The 18528-nt window shown below is 36.8% G+C and overlaps 1 protein-coding gene and 1 long non-coding RNA gene across 5 annotated transcripts in view; one reads left to right on the forward strand and one right to left on the reverse strand.

Moving 5' to 3' along the window:
- Nucleotides 1-18528, forward strand: part of LOC132122955 (uncharacterized) — a 489820-nt gene that overhangs the window by 230283 nt on the left and 241009 nt on the right. The gene's annotated exons all lie outside the window — the stretch shown is intronic.
- The window catches only part of fndc3a (fibronectin type III domain containing 3A), a 71224-nt gene that overhangs the window by 39626 nt on the left and 13070 nt on the right, over nucleotides 1-18528 (reverse strand). For all 4 annotated transcript variants that reach the window (XM_059533474.1, XM_059533476.1, XM_059533475.1 and 1 more), the window contains exon 2: nucleotides 15905-15980. In XM_059533474.1, coding sequence (XP_059389457.1) covers nucleotides 15905-15980 — 76 coding nt within the window. The remainder of the gene's footprint in view (nucleotides 1-15904; nucleotides 15981-18528) is intronic.

Below are 18528 nucleotides of genomic sequence, written 5' to 3' on the forward strand. Positions count from 1 at the left end.
ACAAATACTTGCATATGAATATTAATATGAATAATAATTAATTATTTTCACATGCAATTATCCAAAATGAAACCAATCAAGATTTGTAATGAAGATAAAATAAATAAGAATAAAAGCTGCACATCTACCATCACAACTGCAGTGCAAATCTTGCACATATTTTACACACCTGCATTTAAATGCAGCTGCATTTTTTTTTCATTAAATAATATGAAAGCAAGTAGGGCTGGGTGATAAATCTATTTGATCAATTAACTCGAATTTGTAATTTACATCGGTTTGTTTGAATGAAAATCGTTTTTCTTTTTAACATCCACCGATGCACCACTCAGGCTCCCGTAGTTCCCGTAGAGTGGCTCAACCCTCCCCGTGAGTCTGAGACAGAGACACGCCGCTGAGCAGAGGATGAGCTGAGCGGTGTGATTCTGACTGGAGCCCGTAATATAACTGCATATTCAGCAAGAATTCATGTTAAACATATTTAGCTATGGCTTGATCAGGTTATAATGACTGCAATAGTCGAGCGGGATGTTAAAGGCTATATGAGTTTGTCTGTTTCTTTTACTGATTATTTTCGTGTTAAAGCATGATTTAAACAGATAAAGCACATTCACACGCAATCGCTTTAGCAATAATGCATTCAAACAAATGTAATCTTACAGTGCTACTACATCATCAGTAGGCTTTTTGATTTGAAAACTTGAAGAAATTAATCGATCCGTTTAGATAAAATAACTGACAATAATGTACTGTTATTTTCCTCACAAAAAAAATTTGCACAGCTGATGGGCTAGTATTAACAAAAAATAAATAATAATGAAAAATAATATATAATAAATAATAATAATAAAATAAAGGTCTTTCCAGCATTAAGGAAATAACATCACAGTTGTTTTATCATCTTGTCTCAGTTATAAGTTTATAACTATATTAAAACTTGTTTTGAAAAATTTCTTTGTCATTTGAATATTGATTTTAAAATCGATTTAAATCATAAATCGGATTTATTTATTTGTTTTAGGCCATATGCTATCGCCCAGCACTAAAAGCAAGTAAAGAAGGCTCCCTTTAAAATCACTTATGTTGTCAGTTAATGAAGCTCTTTTTTACATCGTGTGTATTTTGTTGATTATAATGAGAGAACTTGAGTTTAATCGTGAGGACAGTTTATTAATCTGTCCATTTATTAGAGTTTCAAAGATTTAATCGTGCAGGTTTAATTTTATTCGTTTCCTGTTTTAGGCTAATTAGGCCTAAATAATGGGAACGAAATTATACAGTGCTTCATGTTTAAACATGCAACAATTTCTTAATCAGTTTACAGACAAATGTTTTTTCCCCAATAAGTTAAAGGACAGGTAACGAATAACAAAAATGCATGTTGTTTTATTAACCCTCTGGAGTCGATTAACACGGATACGCGTTATGAGTCATTTTCTCCTGATAACCCCGAAAAGAACTTAAATTACACTTTCAGTTTTAATCGTACAGATAAGAGCAATACATCAATCGAATCTGTAAAGGGTCTACTTTTTTTTGGATACAGACATAATAACAACAAAACTTTGTGCACTTATAAAATAAAGATAACAAACAAGGTTTGTCTGCGCTGATCTTCATTTACAAACACGTCATTAAAATGAACTGTAACTCCGTGAATACTCAACGAAGAGACATGAGAGAGATATCTATAGAAAGCTTGACATATCTACTTTTAAACTAAACAAGTGCCGCTGAAAACAGATATTCTGTGATAAAGTAATCCTTATGAAAACAACAAAATATATTTATATTGAAAATATAAATTAAAATATAGGCATAATTTATGAAAATATTGACATTTTGCATATTAATCCATGTAGCCAACCCCCCTAAAATAGGCTACCACTTTTAATGCTCCGATGCAAAGTAAACCACTATTTCTTTTAAATAATAAAACGCATAATATAATATAAATAATACTTCACACCTTTTAAATGTGTCAAATCTAAAATATGGTTTAATACCATGTAGATTAGAGAAAATATAAATCACAGGTTCAGGCACAGGCTTGACATTTATCCTGCTTGAATTCGTTCTAAGAAATGCACATAACTTCATAAGTACCAAACTTTCGTCTGTGGATATTAAATATTAAATATTTTAACTACAGTGTTTTTCTTTCATTTTCCCTGACTGAAGCCATCAAATCTAACACATCAGTGAGGCAAAACTGACGTCTATTAGCGAAAATGTGCTTTGATGCGCTTGTTTGATAACTTGTGGTTAAAGCGCCACTCAGCGGTCAAAGGTTGCAAATGCACTTTATACCGCCGCCGTGGCGGTACGTGTGGCGGTACGTGCGGCGGTAAAAAGGGCCTTTTGGATGTCTACTTAGTGTACTACTAGCCCTGTGTAAATTGCTAGAATTGTTTTATGGTGTGCTTCAGTCTTTTCCCTTAATAAAACATGAACAAATACATGGTGAACTACTGTATTTATTACAGTATTTTTATTATCTGAAATGAATTTGACAGTAATATTATTTATTTTCTTAAGCGAAAAAGAACTTCGAATGCAGCCAAAAATCTAACACCGCAAACTAAAAAAAGGTATTTTAGTTTTACAATATAACTGTATAAAAAACTGCAACAAATAAGCCTATGAATATAAAAAATTATATATTAATCAGATAATCTCTTTACAACAAAACAAGTAAAAAACAAGCATGCGTCTAGGCATAATTATTATTATTAATAGAGACGTATTATTATTACTACATAGAGACATAGCTAAAGCTACATTTATTTTGATGGGTTGCCATTAAGTTCTTTGAGTGTCTGTTTTTATGATATGACAGTTTTCTCAAATGAAATGGTAAATTCTCATGAAGTGACAGTTTATGTGTTCGTGTCCTGTTCGTGACACACGGCAGAGACTACAAAACAGCGAGCTCCCGCGCATCTGCGCCCGTCACCCACAGAGATGTAGAATTTGCAGGAGTAATATTTAAATATTATTTTGCAGTTTAATATTCACAGACACTAGTATATATTCGGCTACAGTCTGGAGCCCTGCGCTTAGACTAACATGGAAGTGACTGAACGCAGCTGCGGGTACCGAATATACTCGAACTCTCTACCGGTGCTACAGAGACGCTGGTATCATCACATTTTTTAATTTTCAGCACCGACTTGGTAGTGAAGTGGCAGTACTTGTGGCATCCCTAGTCGCCGTGTTACTGTCTGGTTGGTCCAGTCTGAAATACTGCTAAACAGCGGACATACTGCTATCCACTGATCTATAATATAGAAGCGGCTTCACTGTCTGTTGGCAGTTTAGAACGCGATGAGCGATCCAGTCATATATAGATCAGTGCTGCTAACGCGTTTTCATTTCTTCTTTGCTGCTCTAAACAGGGGTTGCTTGTGGCAACACAGCACAAGTGTGCATTCTGAGCAGTGAAGAAGAACCGTGCACGATTAGGCAAGCTTGCGTTCATAATGGTCTTGTTTAAGAAAATGGTATCGGATCGGTATATGGGTTCATGTAATCACCGATGCCGATGCCAGATATTGTTGTGGTATCGGTGATATTTCCGATACTAGTATCGGAATCGGAACAACTCTAATAATATGACCCCTTTAAATAATCTCTCTCAGACACAAACACAACCGAGAACTGGCAAGTTTAAACATACTGTAAACTATCACTCAGCAACTCTGAAATAGTTTGTGGACTAGCTAATACGAAAGCCAACATAGAGATCTGCTCACTAGAGCTGACAGCAAACACAAACCAATGAAACTTTGCGCCTCCAAACACTCTAGTGAAATCCAACAGATGAACAGGAAAACTAAGCTACAACCTGACAGACGTGTCACTTGAGGTGTTCAAGTTGTAAACAATCTCATCCTCAGCTGATATCCAGACACACAGTCCCAATGCAGCTCTCCGTTTCTTAATTCTAGATTTGAATCTTGAGAGAATGTACAATGTAAACAATGTAGTGGTCTTCCTTAAATAATCAGTAGAGCATGTCCAACTGGGGGTTCTGTTGGTCACCTAGTTGCTGTTTTGTTTGTTGAGAGTAGGTGTTCCTTCTTGAACTTAACCAAATCAAGCAGCAGCTCACCTTTCTAACTTGAAAATGAATTATTTATAATTCTGCATTAATACAACGTTCAAATACGAAACATTATAAATATAGGAGGGTCCTACAATGTTCCATTCGTAGATTAGAGAGTTGCTAGTGCTGTCCGACATCGTTTAAGGTAGATGATATACAGTTTGGGCAAATAGATAGAAGCAGGGCTCGAATTGAGGGGGGGATGTGAAAGAAAAAATAGAAAAAGCATCCCCTTGGTAAAACCACTCATTACCAATTACCATCATCTTTAGATTAATAATGTGTGTTATGTAAAACTTATGCAAATGAAAAGTTACAATTCTCTATGATAATCTAAATAGCGGCGACTGTCCAATCAGAACTTGGTACTGTAACAAGCTACTCACAAACGGAAGTAAGTTTTCGTCATTTCGTCAAGTGCAACTTTTGAAGTGCTTTAAAAAGAAAAAAACAGAATAGATATGATTTTCCCTGGTTTATAATTTAAAGACATTCCCCGACATTATATTATTGTGCTGTATGTGTGACTGTGAGGGATTGAGAGACTAATATTATCGAGTCACCGACTGCAAAAACCAAACAAAAACACACTGAGAGTCCAAAAGCATTCACTGTGTGATGAAGCCTGTTAGAATACCTTTAAAATTCAAGCAATGAAAGGAAAAAAAAAAACCTATGTATGAGCTTTTAAGTTTTTATATTTATTGCACAAGCAATGTACTTTTCTAAATATCAGCACATGTGCGAGCACAAAAGCTTAAAAATAATGGTTCATTTAATGAGGCTAATTTTTCATTAAAACCTTTTTAAAAATTACATAAATGTTGTAATCATTATGTAAAATTAACTACAGGAACACCCCGCCTCACCCTGCCAAAAAAGAAAATGACCACACCATCCCCCTGAAATATTTTCACAATTCAACCACTGGATAGAAGGATTACCAAAAAATACTATTTATGCTTACACAATACTAATTTAATGACCAAAACCCTTCTCTGAAGTATACAGAATTTAACAAGGAGTCTCTTCTTGTTTTTGAAAGCTAAATATTTTATTTGCATCCTGCACAGTGGCATAACAAGCACCCCGTCACGCCCCGACAGACTGAGTGACGTCCGTCTACATGCACGGAGGGAGGAAAAGACCACAGCGATGTTTATGGAACACGCAAGAAACTCGATTTGGCTAACCTCCCTCTGTCTCCTCTTGTGATGCTTCAAAGAATAACGCAATGGAGAAAGAGAGAATGGGGGAAGTCAAGCTCAATGGGATAATATGCTTTTTTCCTCATTCCTTGGACCATATTCAATGGGGTATGATAATTCCCTTGTCTAATTTCAAAAGCCCACACAGATTTATCAGTACACAGAGTTTGTGTTTACTGCCCCAGTTAAACAAAGACAACATGGCATGCAGAGGTGTACATGCATGTAGTATATAAAATAAGCATATTGATTAAGCTTGTTGAACCCTGCACCCATATAATTGTTGAGGGATTATCATCACATAAACAAAAAAGCTTTTGGATCTTTCTCCAAATCTCTCATCCTATCTCTCTCTCTCCCTCCTTCCCTAAAGGCTGTGGCAAGTGGAATGAGTCATCAACTCATTCATTCCAAAAACTATGGGCTGCAGTTTCATTGAATGAAGCATGTGCATGAGAAACCGAGAGTGAATTCATAAACAAATATATATTACAATCTTTCTGCAAAGACCCCACATACACAGATGCATCAGGTTCATTCATGAATTAGAGTAGAACCCCACATAAATCCAACGTTACATAAATTATGTTAATATTGGCAAAAACCAGTTTAAAGTTACAATGAAACAGGAGTGGCAGTAGACCATGAAATGAAAATTCACATTTGTCTTCGAAATGTTAATGATCATATTGTGAACAACATTTACACACACACACACTCTCTCTCTTCTATTTTTTTTTTGGACCACATTATTGGCATTAATGGTGGCGTATGCCAGACTTCATGTAATCTGCATAAACCCAATTATTTCACAGAAACTCCACCCCTTTCTTACAAATGACTGAAACCTTGCATTCAGATCTACATCCATCCAATCAATAACCGATGGATAGAACCAAGTTCCTGGCCAAGGTTTTATTTATTTATTTTTTAATTCAATAATCCACTTCACTCAGATGAACATTACAATATGGTATGAAGCTACGTATGTTTCAACTTTAATTATTTGAATTAGTAAGTTGTATCAGCCTGAGCATCATATATAAATCTTTTGCTGTCTGATTTACACCTGACACATGTAGTCCATCACACTTACAGGTCTAAAGCACATGAAACACAATATTGCATGTTTCATTGTGAACAAATATGGTGTCTTGTCTTGTTTTCTGAAAAAAAAAAAAAAATGTTTTATTACAAAGCTCTCTGAGGTACTTGATTCTGATTGGTCATTTGCAGCATTCTCTGTGGTCAAATATTTTTATATTATGGCCATATATATAATTAGCTGCTGTTCCAGGCTACTCATTTTCTGATCTGATAGATTTAAGGGGCGGTCACACTAGACTTTAAACGTGCGAAATTATTTTGGACACCGCTGCGAATATGGGCGGGAGCAAGATAAAACGGTCTCTCCTCTATTATCACAACATGGATTAATATGTGCTTGTACTGTGTCTTTTGTGACGGCGTCGAAAGAGTCTTATTATATTGTATTCTCTGCATCTCTCTCTATATAAATATATACACCCTAAGCAATAAAATATTCTAAAACGTCCTCATTCAAATGTACCATCTGTTCCTGTTTCCACTGACACTGCGAACCATGCAGCTTCTTTTTTTATTTTATTTTTATAATCTTTTAAATATGTATTATATAAAATAGGACGCTGCGCTACAGCTAAAGTTATATAGCGGTTCCTTCATTTTTGAATTTCTGTACAAAGAGGTCACGCTGTGACGTATCGATCTTCTACTGCTCCCACATCTTCACGTGATGCGAATTCGCAGCTCAGAGTTCACCAAACTTGAACTTTGGAACGCAGCGAAATGCAAATTTTTTGCATGAGCTTGAGTTTCCGGTCTGACACATTCGCATGCATATGAATGGAAGTCAATGGAACGAAAAGTGCAGTGTGACCGCCCCATTAGGTGTTGTATCACTCCAGGGTGCTTTTAAGTGCATAGAATAATTTCAACACAAATGAATTGAAAATCAGTCAATTTATACATGGGTGCATCACTACTAGTGCATCAATCTGTGTGTAAAACAGTATTAGTGCCAACCTGAAGGTAAAAAATAATTTTGTTTAGTCTCAAAAGAGCCTGAAACAAAGACTAACATGTTCTTTGATGTTAACCTATAGGCAAACAATGGTTCTGTTTAGCCTCAAACGAGTTATTTTGCCTTTTTATGTTTAGTGGGAGAGAGAAGAGCTCTACACACAATTAAATGCTTATGGAATAAAGCCACACAGTGTATCCACACATGGTGACATTAGTAAGGGCTGAATAGAACGGGTCACAGTACTGAGAGCTCACCACTGGCTTCAGTCGCAATCCGAGCTGCTCCGGTGAGTGAGTTACTCCTTATAAATACACCCACACTAATGTCCACTCACAGGGAATGTTCCTAACCACACACACATAAATGCACTATAATGCCTTCCAAAACACATAACACAGAGGATGTCTGTGTCAACGCACACATCAGACAGCAGACACAACCATAAACACAACAGCTCTACCACATAGTCTGTTCGAAAGTATTTCATTTTTAGATGTTAAAATATAGTCATAGTGGCCTCACAACCCAGCTGTACACAATGGAAGCCCATTTACGCTACATCATGCTTTGGTAAATCATTATTAATTCTGATAAAGAATTAATTGATTAATCATTCATTCTTATAAAGTTAATTATGAGATACCAAGTCATAACTATGACATATAAAGTCAAAATTATGACAATAATAATTATTATAATAATGAATGTCACCATTTACTATGTACCTTACATGTGCAATGACAATTAAGTTGAATTTAATCTATTACAAAATTATAATTATATACATAATTACAATTACACAAAAAGCCACCTATTATGTCAATTGAAATTATGAGTTACTAATCATCACAATTAAGAAATATGCCGCTATAATGAAAACATATAAGTGCAAAACATTGCACTTTTTAACTATGGCTTTTATCATCTCATAATTTGGAATTTTGTCCATTTCATCTTTTTATCTCATAATTATTAGTATGTCAACATTTACACTTACGATTTACAAAAGCAAGACTGGACTGATGATATCTGATTGTAATATCAAAAAAGGTTCTAAAAAAGGTTTTTAGTACGATGGTAGGTTTATGGTGACGCACAAGCATACGATGAGTCAACAGTAAAGTGTGTGATCTCACCTGGAGTACGTGATCAGCACTTTGTCGTCTGAATGTCGGAATGGAAAACACACAGTGGCAGATGTGGATCATTGCAAACAGCATCACAGGTAAAGTTAAGCACTCATTATGAGAGATGAAGAGGATGACAAAACATTAAAGAAGTGGAGGAAACAATGCTACAGTGTTGTGTGGGGATTTTTCTCTGCAGTTAATAAAGTGTCCCAGGTGGTTGTTAAACAACTGCTTACTGGCACAAACCAAAAGAGTCTCCATGAGATTCTGCTGCCAGTCATGCTAAACCCCTCTGAATTTAGAAAACCCTTTATTTGTCTTAAGCTGCCTTTCCACTGTCTCTTACAAATGACCAGCGACCAGTGACAGTCAATCTTTTCCAATGGAGAGTAGCGCGGGAGCTACGTGGAATTCCGGTCATACATGTACTGTATGCGTATGCAGAAAATTCAGATCAGATTTTCTGCGGATACATTAAAATATTTGAACTTCTGCAGCTAGACAATATGCGACTGCCCGACTGGATGTGATGTATTCTATCAAAAACTATGAGTGTATCGTTAGAACTGACAATATTTTGTTCATTTTATCATTATTCTTTAAATACTTTTTCTTTAAAATGGTGCTTTAGAATAATAATGTCAAAAAAAAATATTTTATAATTATTAAATCATTATTTACAATGATTAGCCCCATAAAACCTACTGTTTTTCATTTTGGGGGTCATTTGCTTTGTAACGATACATTCATACTAGGGATGGGCGTTTTCCGCAAATATCACATTTGAATATTTGAGCTCACAAAAAACGAATATTCAAATATTCGTTTATTTAAATTAAGTTTAATGAAACAGACGTTATTTTTCAGCAACATTTATTGTTTCCGTCATTTTGAACATGGAATTGCTTACACACAATAAGCTTGAAAATTACACATCGTGTTTTGTAGCTGAAAACCTTTAACAATGCATGCAAACAAACAAAAGTATAGATTAAAAGCAAAAAAAAAAAAGTGAACAAAGAAAAAACTTAAAGCAGCCTGCAGCAATTAGGATATTGTAGAACGCAGCCTACACTTAACTTTTAAACTTTTAAACTGTCAGCAAATCTTTTTTTACTTTTTTTCTATTGTTTTACATGTTCTTGTTAAGAAATATGGGCATGTAAACATGATCGGGGGAAAGTTGGCTCCTTAGTATGTTAACAATAAGGCCGGCCGCAGAGAAAACGCGCTCTGACGGCACAGACGTTGTTGGGACTCACAAATAACAGTGTGCTAAGCGAATACGTTTTGTGAAGCGCTTCGTGTTTTGGTTTCACCACTGAATGGGATCCTCATCTTGTGGAATACATGGCTCCAGCAAGAACTGTTCCCACTCGTCTCGGTTGGACTCTCTGTAATTGTCGCTGAAGAACTGGCTCAGCCTTTTCCGACGAGTGGGCATTTCATCCTCTTCATCGTTGGTGACGGCGGCTGCATCCGCACCACTCGCATCAAGGAAAATGTTCTGATAATGTTCAAAAAAGTTTTTTTTTTCTTTCTTCTCTCATGTTTTCAGCGAGAAACCTGAGATGTTTGTGCCGAGGGTCTAGGGCAGACGCGAGAAGAGGAGTTTTCACTGCATTCTCTAAGTTAGCGGTGTTTATCCGTTGCTTGAGAGATGCCGCAACAAGGTCACTTTCTGTGATTCTCCACGGCATATTTGAAGTACTGTAGAAGACCTCAGTACTTAGGGGCCGTTCACATATCGCGTCTTTTGCGCACTCAAGTTTGTTATTTCCAATGTAGGCGCGCGGTATGCGCGCTCATAATGGAAGCGACGCGCCCGTTTTTTCCAGGCGCGTCCCCACCGCATCGAGTAAAAAAACATCTCAACTTTTCAGAATGCCGCAAGCGCACCGCAGGTCATGTGACTAACCATTCAGCTTCATCCTTTCCCGTAACAACGTTGAAAGCTCAGCCAAGATGAAGGAACAGCTGATCATAGCTGTATATGGATTGCCATTTTGAAATAAATTTACTGAAAGCGATTTTTTGTGCTGCAAATCCATTTATCCTTTGCTGAAATTTCCGCGTCTTAATGGAGAGAGCGCGTCATTGTTGCTTGGCAACGGCAGACGCCTCAGGAGCGCTTATGCCCGAGGGCTTTAGAAAGAAGGAGAAAGCAGCGCGCCATATGTTTTCCATATGTGAAAGGCCCCTAATTCATTCATTAATTATTTTTTTGCTTGCATACATCTTCAAATATGCCGTGGAGAATCACAGAAAGTGCCAAATTAGGTTTTATTGTGAACCTTTTTTTTTTTTTGCGAAATTCGAATATCATTTTTATTTATCGAATAATTAGAGCAGAACGAATATTCGAATGTTCGACTATCCGTGCACACCCCTAATTCATACATTAATTATATGCATTAAAATCATTCATTTTACCATGGTGAAAATGCAGAGGTAACAGTTGCTTCACGCCCAGTTTGAAAGTTCAGTGTGACTGCCACTAGGGGTAGAAATCCGACTATCGTGTCCAAATGTTGTGTGCAGTGGAAATGCAGCTTAAGTGACAAATAAACACCCCTGGATGAGTCCTCTGCACAAACTGAATTTTGTTGCAGCCTGGAAATAAACCACAACATGCTGGTTTCTTCTGGCCAGAGGAGAACTAGCCCACCGACTAAGCCTTGTTTCTACCAAGGTTTTATATATTTTTTTCTCCATTTCTGTCACCTGTGGAGTTTTGGTACCTTACCACTGTCGCCTTTGGCCTGCTTAGTTGGGGACACAATTGTCACAATTGATTTCCAATGCACAATACAGTATACCAGTAAGAAAGCCACACTCAGAAACACTTCCTGAGTCAATTCTGAATATATAACAAATCGTAGGCAACATTCTTTTAAAGTACACAGAGAGTCCTGAAAGTGTGAGAACATGACACTTGAATACTGAAATGCACTCCCGGTGTAAGAGTGAGCTTAATGAACATTTGAACAAACAGCCAAACAAATGCATGCTTGTTCTTTGAAATACAATCAAATGTTACTTCAGCAAGCAAACTGTTTAAGAAGTGCTGCAGGTGGCCCAAATTTCATGCTTAGAAAACATTAATGAAAAGAAAAGAGGTGGTGAAGAAAACTATTGTTACAACACTGTTGTCCATAAGTTCAGATGTAAGTTTCTAGCTAGTAACCGGAAACTCCTGGCCAACATCCTACATGAGTAATCAAGAGACAAAAACAAACAAATAAGTGTGCACAAATCAACAAAATGGCATTTACAGACCGAACACCGATATCCACATCTGGGGTGGCAAACATTCAAAGAAACTTTAGGGCTGTGATGTTAATGGGCTGTGTTAACAAGTTTCACCCCTCTGCATATGTTACTTATGTGAGTATTTATTATGCTTGTTAAATTTTCCCATTTAATTGTGTAACAGTCTGATACTTGTACTGTGCTTGAGATGCTTTTAATAATAATAAAAAAAAAAAACATGTTTCACCCCTCTGATGTCATTCTCAACCACAGCTCACACCCAGCAGTCTGAGATATCTTAAATAATATTCACTCTTCCCATCATAAGGCTAGTGCTTCTTATTAAACAGACAGTTATGAAGCTCTGTAGTGCGTGTGTGGCATAAAAGTACTTCCAGCTACTGAAAACGCATGCATTTATTCAGAAATAGAACAAACGACCATCTGGGCCAAAAAAGAAATCAGGAAGAGAGGGACAAACCAGTTCCCTCTGGTTTATCCTGTGGATTTTAGCATTACCTCTAACTCACTCTAAGGTTATGGGTTAAACACACACAAAAACACACACAACACTTCCCTCGGCTCTCACAAAGGTGAGTCATCACTCCATTCACGTCACTGACAGACAACAGCTTCCAGTGACAGACCAGCACACAACAGCCCCACTCCCCCTCACGCTACTCTTCCTCATCAACTCAACTTGATTTAAGATGTATATATATTTTAGAAGAGATCATAGTTACAGGGTTTCTTTTAACGGCACAAACCAGCACAAATCGAGCACAAACGAACGATACCAGCATGGAGAGATTTGGATAGCATTTGGTGGAGAGTGACGTCACTGCCCAGAATTGTTTTTCTTATTTCTAAGAAGGGGAAATATATTTGACGTTCATTTCAACAGCGCAAACCAGCACAAATCAAGCACAAACGAATGACACTAGTTTTGTGTGCGATTTAGACAAACTAGGGGTGGAGAGTGACGTCACTGCCACTCCAATATTTTGGTTATATCAAAGAAAGGAAAATCGATACAGTGTTTGTTTTAACGGCTCAAATAGAGCACAAACGAACTATGCTAGTTTGGAGCGATTTGGGCAACATAGGGTGGAGAGTGATCACATGGTCAAAAAAATTTAATGTTTAATATCTCAAACACCAAACCAGCACAAATGTTCATTTTTGTAGCACAAACGGAGCACAAAACTAATGGCATAGTTTTGGTGATTTTTTTCTTTTTATGGGGTGCCAACTTCAGAGGTTTTCCATAGACTGTAGTGTGAACAATTCTTCCAAGTGTGTGTGTGTGTGTGTGTGTGTGTGTGTGACACACACACACATACATGTATATAATTGTTTTTTTTTTGTTTTTTTGAGACTTTTGACTGCAATTCGCATCTCTCAAAATCCAACTAATGGATAAAACAAAGTCCTGGCCTACAAATGGATTGGCTCTAAATTTTAAACTCTCCAAGTACACCAGATTGATGCATTTAACTTTAAAATGTACAAGATTTTGGCTACGTTCACACTGCGAGCCTTAGTGCTCAATTCAGATTTTTGCTCAGATTAGGGATGGGCGATATACCTAACGATATGATCATGCGCATCTAGTCAGTAAATCTGGTTCTGTGATTACTGCTAAATCACCATCACCTGGTTTTAAATGGAGCGGCATTTAATAGACAAAGCCGTAGATCACTGACAAGCTACACAATATCGTGTTCAATATCGAAGGCAATTCATCTGCAATAATGAACGCGATATTGTAGCTTGTATAATATCGCCCAGCCCTAGCTCAGATCAGATTTCTTTTTGTATAGCTGCTCACATTGTTTTAAATGTGGCCAATATCAGACTTCCAGTGTGAACAGATCATGTTCCTGAACTGAACTGTGCAAAAGAACAATAAGTTTTCACAACAAAATTCGCTCAACTCAAAACTAGTCCAAAACTAGCTAAATCTCACTTGTATTAAATCCTTTACAAGTTGGATAAACATTGTGCTATTGGGGTCGCATTAACCTGCAGAGTTGAAAACAACCCAAGGCAATAATGAAAAAGTAGACCAATTCCACTGGAAAACTGGCAACACTTGCGCAGCATACTGTCATATGGAAGTAAACGGAGAACATAAAGTAAGCAATTATGCATTTATTTATAGTGTGATCTGCCGCAGAAGCTAGCGAAATTATGCACAGTCAATATGTAAAATAAAGACAAGGATATGACATAAGACAGCAGAGTTTTGAAATCCTTTGAAATCCAGTTCTTACACATCACTATACTTCCACTTTCAAAAAAAAAAACAAGGGGGCCAAGGTCCAACCTCCATAATTTCCCCAAATCATGTGGGAAAACTCTGAGTAGTGTGGCATTTCTGCTGTAATATTCATATGGATTGGATGATGTGTCACTCCTTGATAGGTGACAAGCAAACAAAGTGCTAGTAGAAGAGGCCTTCACAGGTCCACTTGGATCCAAAAACTCGAGGTCCGACCTGAGACCCGAATGACTGGGTTCGGGTCCAAAACTTCAACAAGTAGCTCGGGCACGGGTCGGATTAGGTAGTATTGTACGCTAATTTCACTTTCATGTTAAGTGAGGAACGCATATAGAAAAGGAGCATACGTTTGTAACCTTGCACACAGAATTCATCTTACAGATATGAGAGATCCATCAGGAAAATCCACTTGCTTAATTATGCTGCCTGTTCATATAGGGCTTTTTTGTGTGTGTGCAGAAGCCTTTTACCAGAGATCAGGTTGACGACAATGCTAGTTAATTCATGAATTATTAGGCTATCGATATTTTTTTTTCAAACTATCACATTTATTTTTCAAATCCAATGGTCAAATTTGAAAGCCAAGCTCAGAAATAACTTGTTTCCATCAGAAAGGCACTAATATAAAGTAGCCTAATAATAAACTGAATAAATGTAAAATAAATCAAAGTAATGGAGAAGAGGCCAAAACAGTCAGCAGGAAACTGGGATTTTTCATGACTGACTGCGGGGCTGCAGGCTGTACACAAGTCAATGCCATTTACGTTCGGGTCCAGTTCGAAATTAAATGCCATCGGGTCGGGTCAGACTCAGGTTGGGTTTTTCTTTTTAAAAATGTATTTATTTATGCACATCAGGTTTGGGTAAGAAGTGATTCGGGTCGGGAAAATATTTTATGACCCGAGAAGACCTCTAAGTGCTAGTCATAACAGCAAAAGAAAAGAAATGATGCTTACTTTCACAAGTTCATATCCTTGCCAAGCTAATCAAGCTTTAGCGCATACAATGAGATGGATGCTATTGTTTTTATAATCAATAGCTTCCCAAGGCACAGTAATCTTTCAATTACAGTCAAGCTCCACTTCTTCCTATTGCAGCAACTGCCAATCAGGGAGGTTGGCAGTTCGTAGTGTGTTTGCACCATCCCACACAATGGCTGCAGACAAAAAACGCTCTCCGTAAGCTAAGGGGGTGTAAGACATCTCATTGCAACCCTGCCGAGACCCACCAAACACTAGCTGACTGTTGTGACTGAGCTTTCAACGCATACGGCAATTAGACCCAACACTGGATGGCTCTCTTAGTGAATGAGGATGTGTTGATTCAGACTAAGATCTGCTAGGAGTCATGAAGTACAGTAGTCATGTGGAAAGTGAGTTCAGTGGAGGGATTCTACAGTAGTTCAGTAAAATATTTATTTTACATTCAGGACATTGACCCAACCAGGAATGCTGCAACAAGTTTCCTGAATCAAGTACTTTTGGTTTTGTACTCAACCAAAATAGAAAATTCAAGTTGTATTACAAATATATATAAACTCTAGATTAAAAAGGAAAATCACACCATAGTTCACAGTTTAGAAGGGCATTTAAGGAAACTGGGTGTTCCTTACGACCGTTTAAAAAGAAAAAATGGTTCCCTCAAGTATCTGGGAACAAGGAGACTCAAATCTCTCCAATCAAATAAAATAATTTACAGGTATTAATCGGCACTTTAACATTAGACAATTACGGGGTAAGTCTCAGAGTGACAATTACAATCATCTGAACTCATGATTTGGCAAAAATTAACTGCCACTTGTTCATAGAATAATGAAATAACGGAATTTTCTTAATACAAGAGAAACTTAAAACTTACCTGTGATACACTGAATCTGACCATCATCTCGCTGGATCGTGAAGGCCTCTCCTGGGTTTACCTGCACCAAGATTACCTGAAGAAAGCAAGAAAGATGCTGTTAGAGGAAACCAGTCTATTCAGACCACCTCATCTCCAAAACTTAACTCAACACATCCCCTTATTTAATTTTTTTTTTTTATAAAAATGAACTGCTTGGATGAAAGACAACACTACACTGAATAAAGATAAAATATAGTGACTTGAATGGCTCAACCTGTGAGGGCTCTGTGAATAAAATTAAAGACTAAACTTCCTTCTGCCCTTATCTTAACCTATCTAATGTCAGCACTGTGCTCCACGTGGCTCAGTTTTATTCCAGGCTAATATATCTAGCGTAAAATTGGCCATCATTCAGCCAGGCACAAACATGCTTCTATTACCCTCATTTTCTCATGGCTATACATAACTGAAATGCAAACAGATGAAAACATACTGTACACATCCACTTCTGAGGGCAGCAGAACATGAAAACATTATTTACTGCAATGACAAAAATGCTCCGATTCCAAGAAAAAAGAAGGGGAAAAACAGGAAAAAACAAATGCATTCCAGCCATGGGGTGGTGGCAATGTGCTGCAAAATAAAGGTTTTACTTTTTTGTTGGTGGTGCTGTTGTTTTTTTAAACAATACCAAATATGGAAGTGTCTGTTTCCTACGAGATCTGAGAATTGATAGAAATGTCATCAAAATGGATTTGTCATTGTCTTTGAGGCACTCTAAACTCAGTTTTCTGATCAGTGGCTGCGGCTCAGGGGTCATCATCATGTGTGAATCTGACACAGCTGAATCAGAAACAGCACAACCAATTTAATTCATAGTTTAAGCAATAATATCCAATCATAAACAGCACAAATCTATTCCAAAAGGAAAGTGAAGATTTAAATAATGCACAAAAACAAATTCACAATCTTTGGAACTCTTTCATAACATTCTAGAATATTGATGACAATAAAATGATAAAAACAGAAATAACAAAACCTTTGGACGTAAGCAACTACATTGCAACTTCTATAAATATCCTAACAACATGAAAGCCACACACCAGCAACACCTTAAAGGTACAATTTGTAAGGTATTTGCAGTAAAATATCCAAAAACCACTCTGCTAGTGTTGTATATTTTGTCCAGCTGATTACTAACAATATCTCTAGTGTTTTCAACTACTTGTAAATCATGAGAAAATCCCATTTTAAACAGTGACACGGGGCAGTGCAGTCGCCTGTCAATGATGTTAGTTACCCTTTGTTACCGCCTTTACTGATGTAGAAACCACATGACAACCATGTCGTGGACAAATGCAGAAGTAGTGTCTAGCGTCCAGCAAACCACTAGCTTGCTTCAAGCAGTTCCTTATTTACTTCTTCTTGCAAGTTTTATGGTGGATTGTGTTACTTATTTATGGAACATAATTACTGTTTACCGTCTGCCGCTGGTTCTGTCGACAAGGACAGCTCCCGTAAACGTAAGCGTACGGGCCAACCAAACGACCCAAGAAGAGTTTGGGACAAGAGGAGAGAGAGAGCGAGGATCAATATCGGTGTTGCATTTTCTAGATGGAGTGAGCTTCGCTACAAGCTTCAACTAGAAAGAGATGACGATCTCGCTTGTGTTTTACTCGACAGGTGAGTTGTTTTGATTCGTATCTTTATAGAAAACGTGTGCTATTATAACGATCAACAAGATTAGTATTATGGGGCATAGACTCCAAACGCAAGGCATCATAACCTGTACCTTTAATAGATATATACTTGCAGCGTTTTTATTGCTTGTTGCCACTAGTCCGTACTGTAAGTGCAACTTGTTGCTGTTGCGGTCACTTTAATGTTATTGGTGGACAGCATGTTTGGACATATAAATAATGAGATCACAGATGATACAAATTATCAGTAAAAAAATATTGACCTAATTTGACTAGCAATTAGTTTTATTTTTGCTAAAAAAAAGGAACATTCTGCAGCTGGAGAATGTTGTCACTACAGCTCAGTTCATTAAATAATTAATTACATGAACACTAACAATCACATGAACAATCTAACAATATACAAATTAAACTCACACACAGGGCTGGACGATAAAGTCTAAATTTATATCACGATATACTTCTTCATTTCGGTCGATACGATATTATTCCGATAACCCATATATGAACACTATTTTTAAAAAGCCTCATAAAAACTAGTAATATTGCTGAAAATTTTGCTTTGATCACAGCAATAAATTACATAAATATATTCATATTGAAAACAGTTATTTTAAATAAAATTCTTAGAGGATTAAAAAAATTAATTATAATAATAAAAATCTTACTGTTCAAAAACATTTGACTGGTAGTAGGTATGCTGATTATACTTATAGATTGAAAAAAATATATATTTTTTGTTAAAAAATTAATAGCTCAATCGTTGTGGTATATTTTTGAGTCTTACAAAAAATAAACACCAAAATCTCTTTTCAAATGACAGGCCTCTACAATACCACAAAAAAAAGGGCAAAGCAGTGCTCCACCGTTCAACAGACAGGATGCAAATCTCTGACATTAGATTATAAGCATGAATGATGAAGAAGCGGAAAGGACAACATC

This window comes from Carassius carassius, chromosome 41, assembly GCF_963082965.1.
Source record: "Carassius carassius chromosome 41, fCarCar2.1, whole genome shotgun sequence".
In the NCBI taxonomy this organism is placed as follows: Eukaryota; Metazoa; Chordata; class Actinopteri; order Cypriniformes; family Cyprinidae; genus Carassius; species Carassius carassius.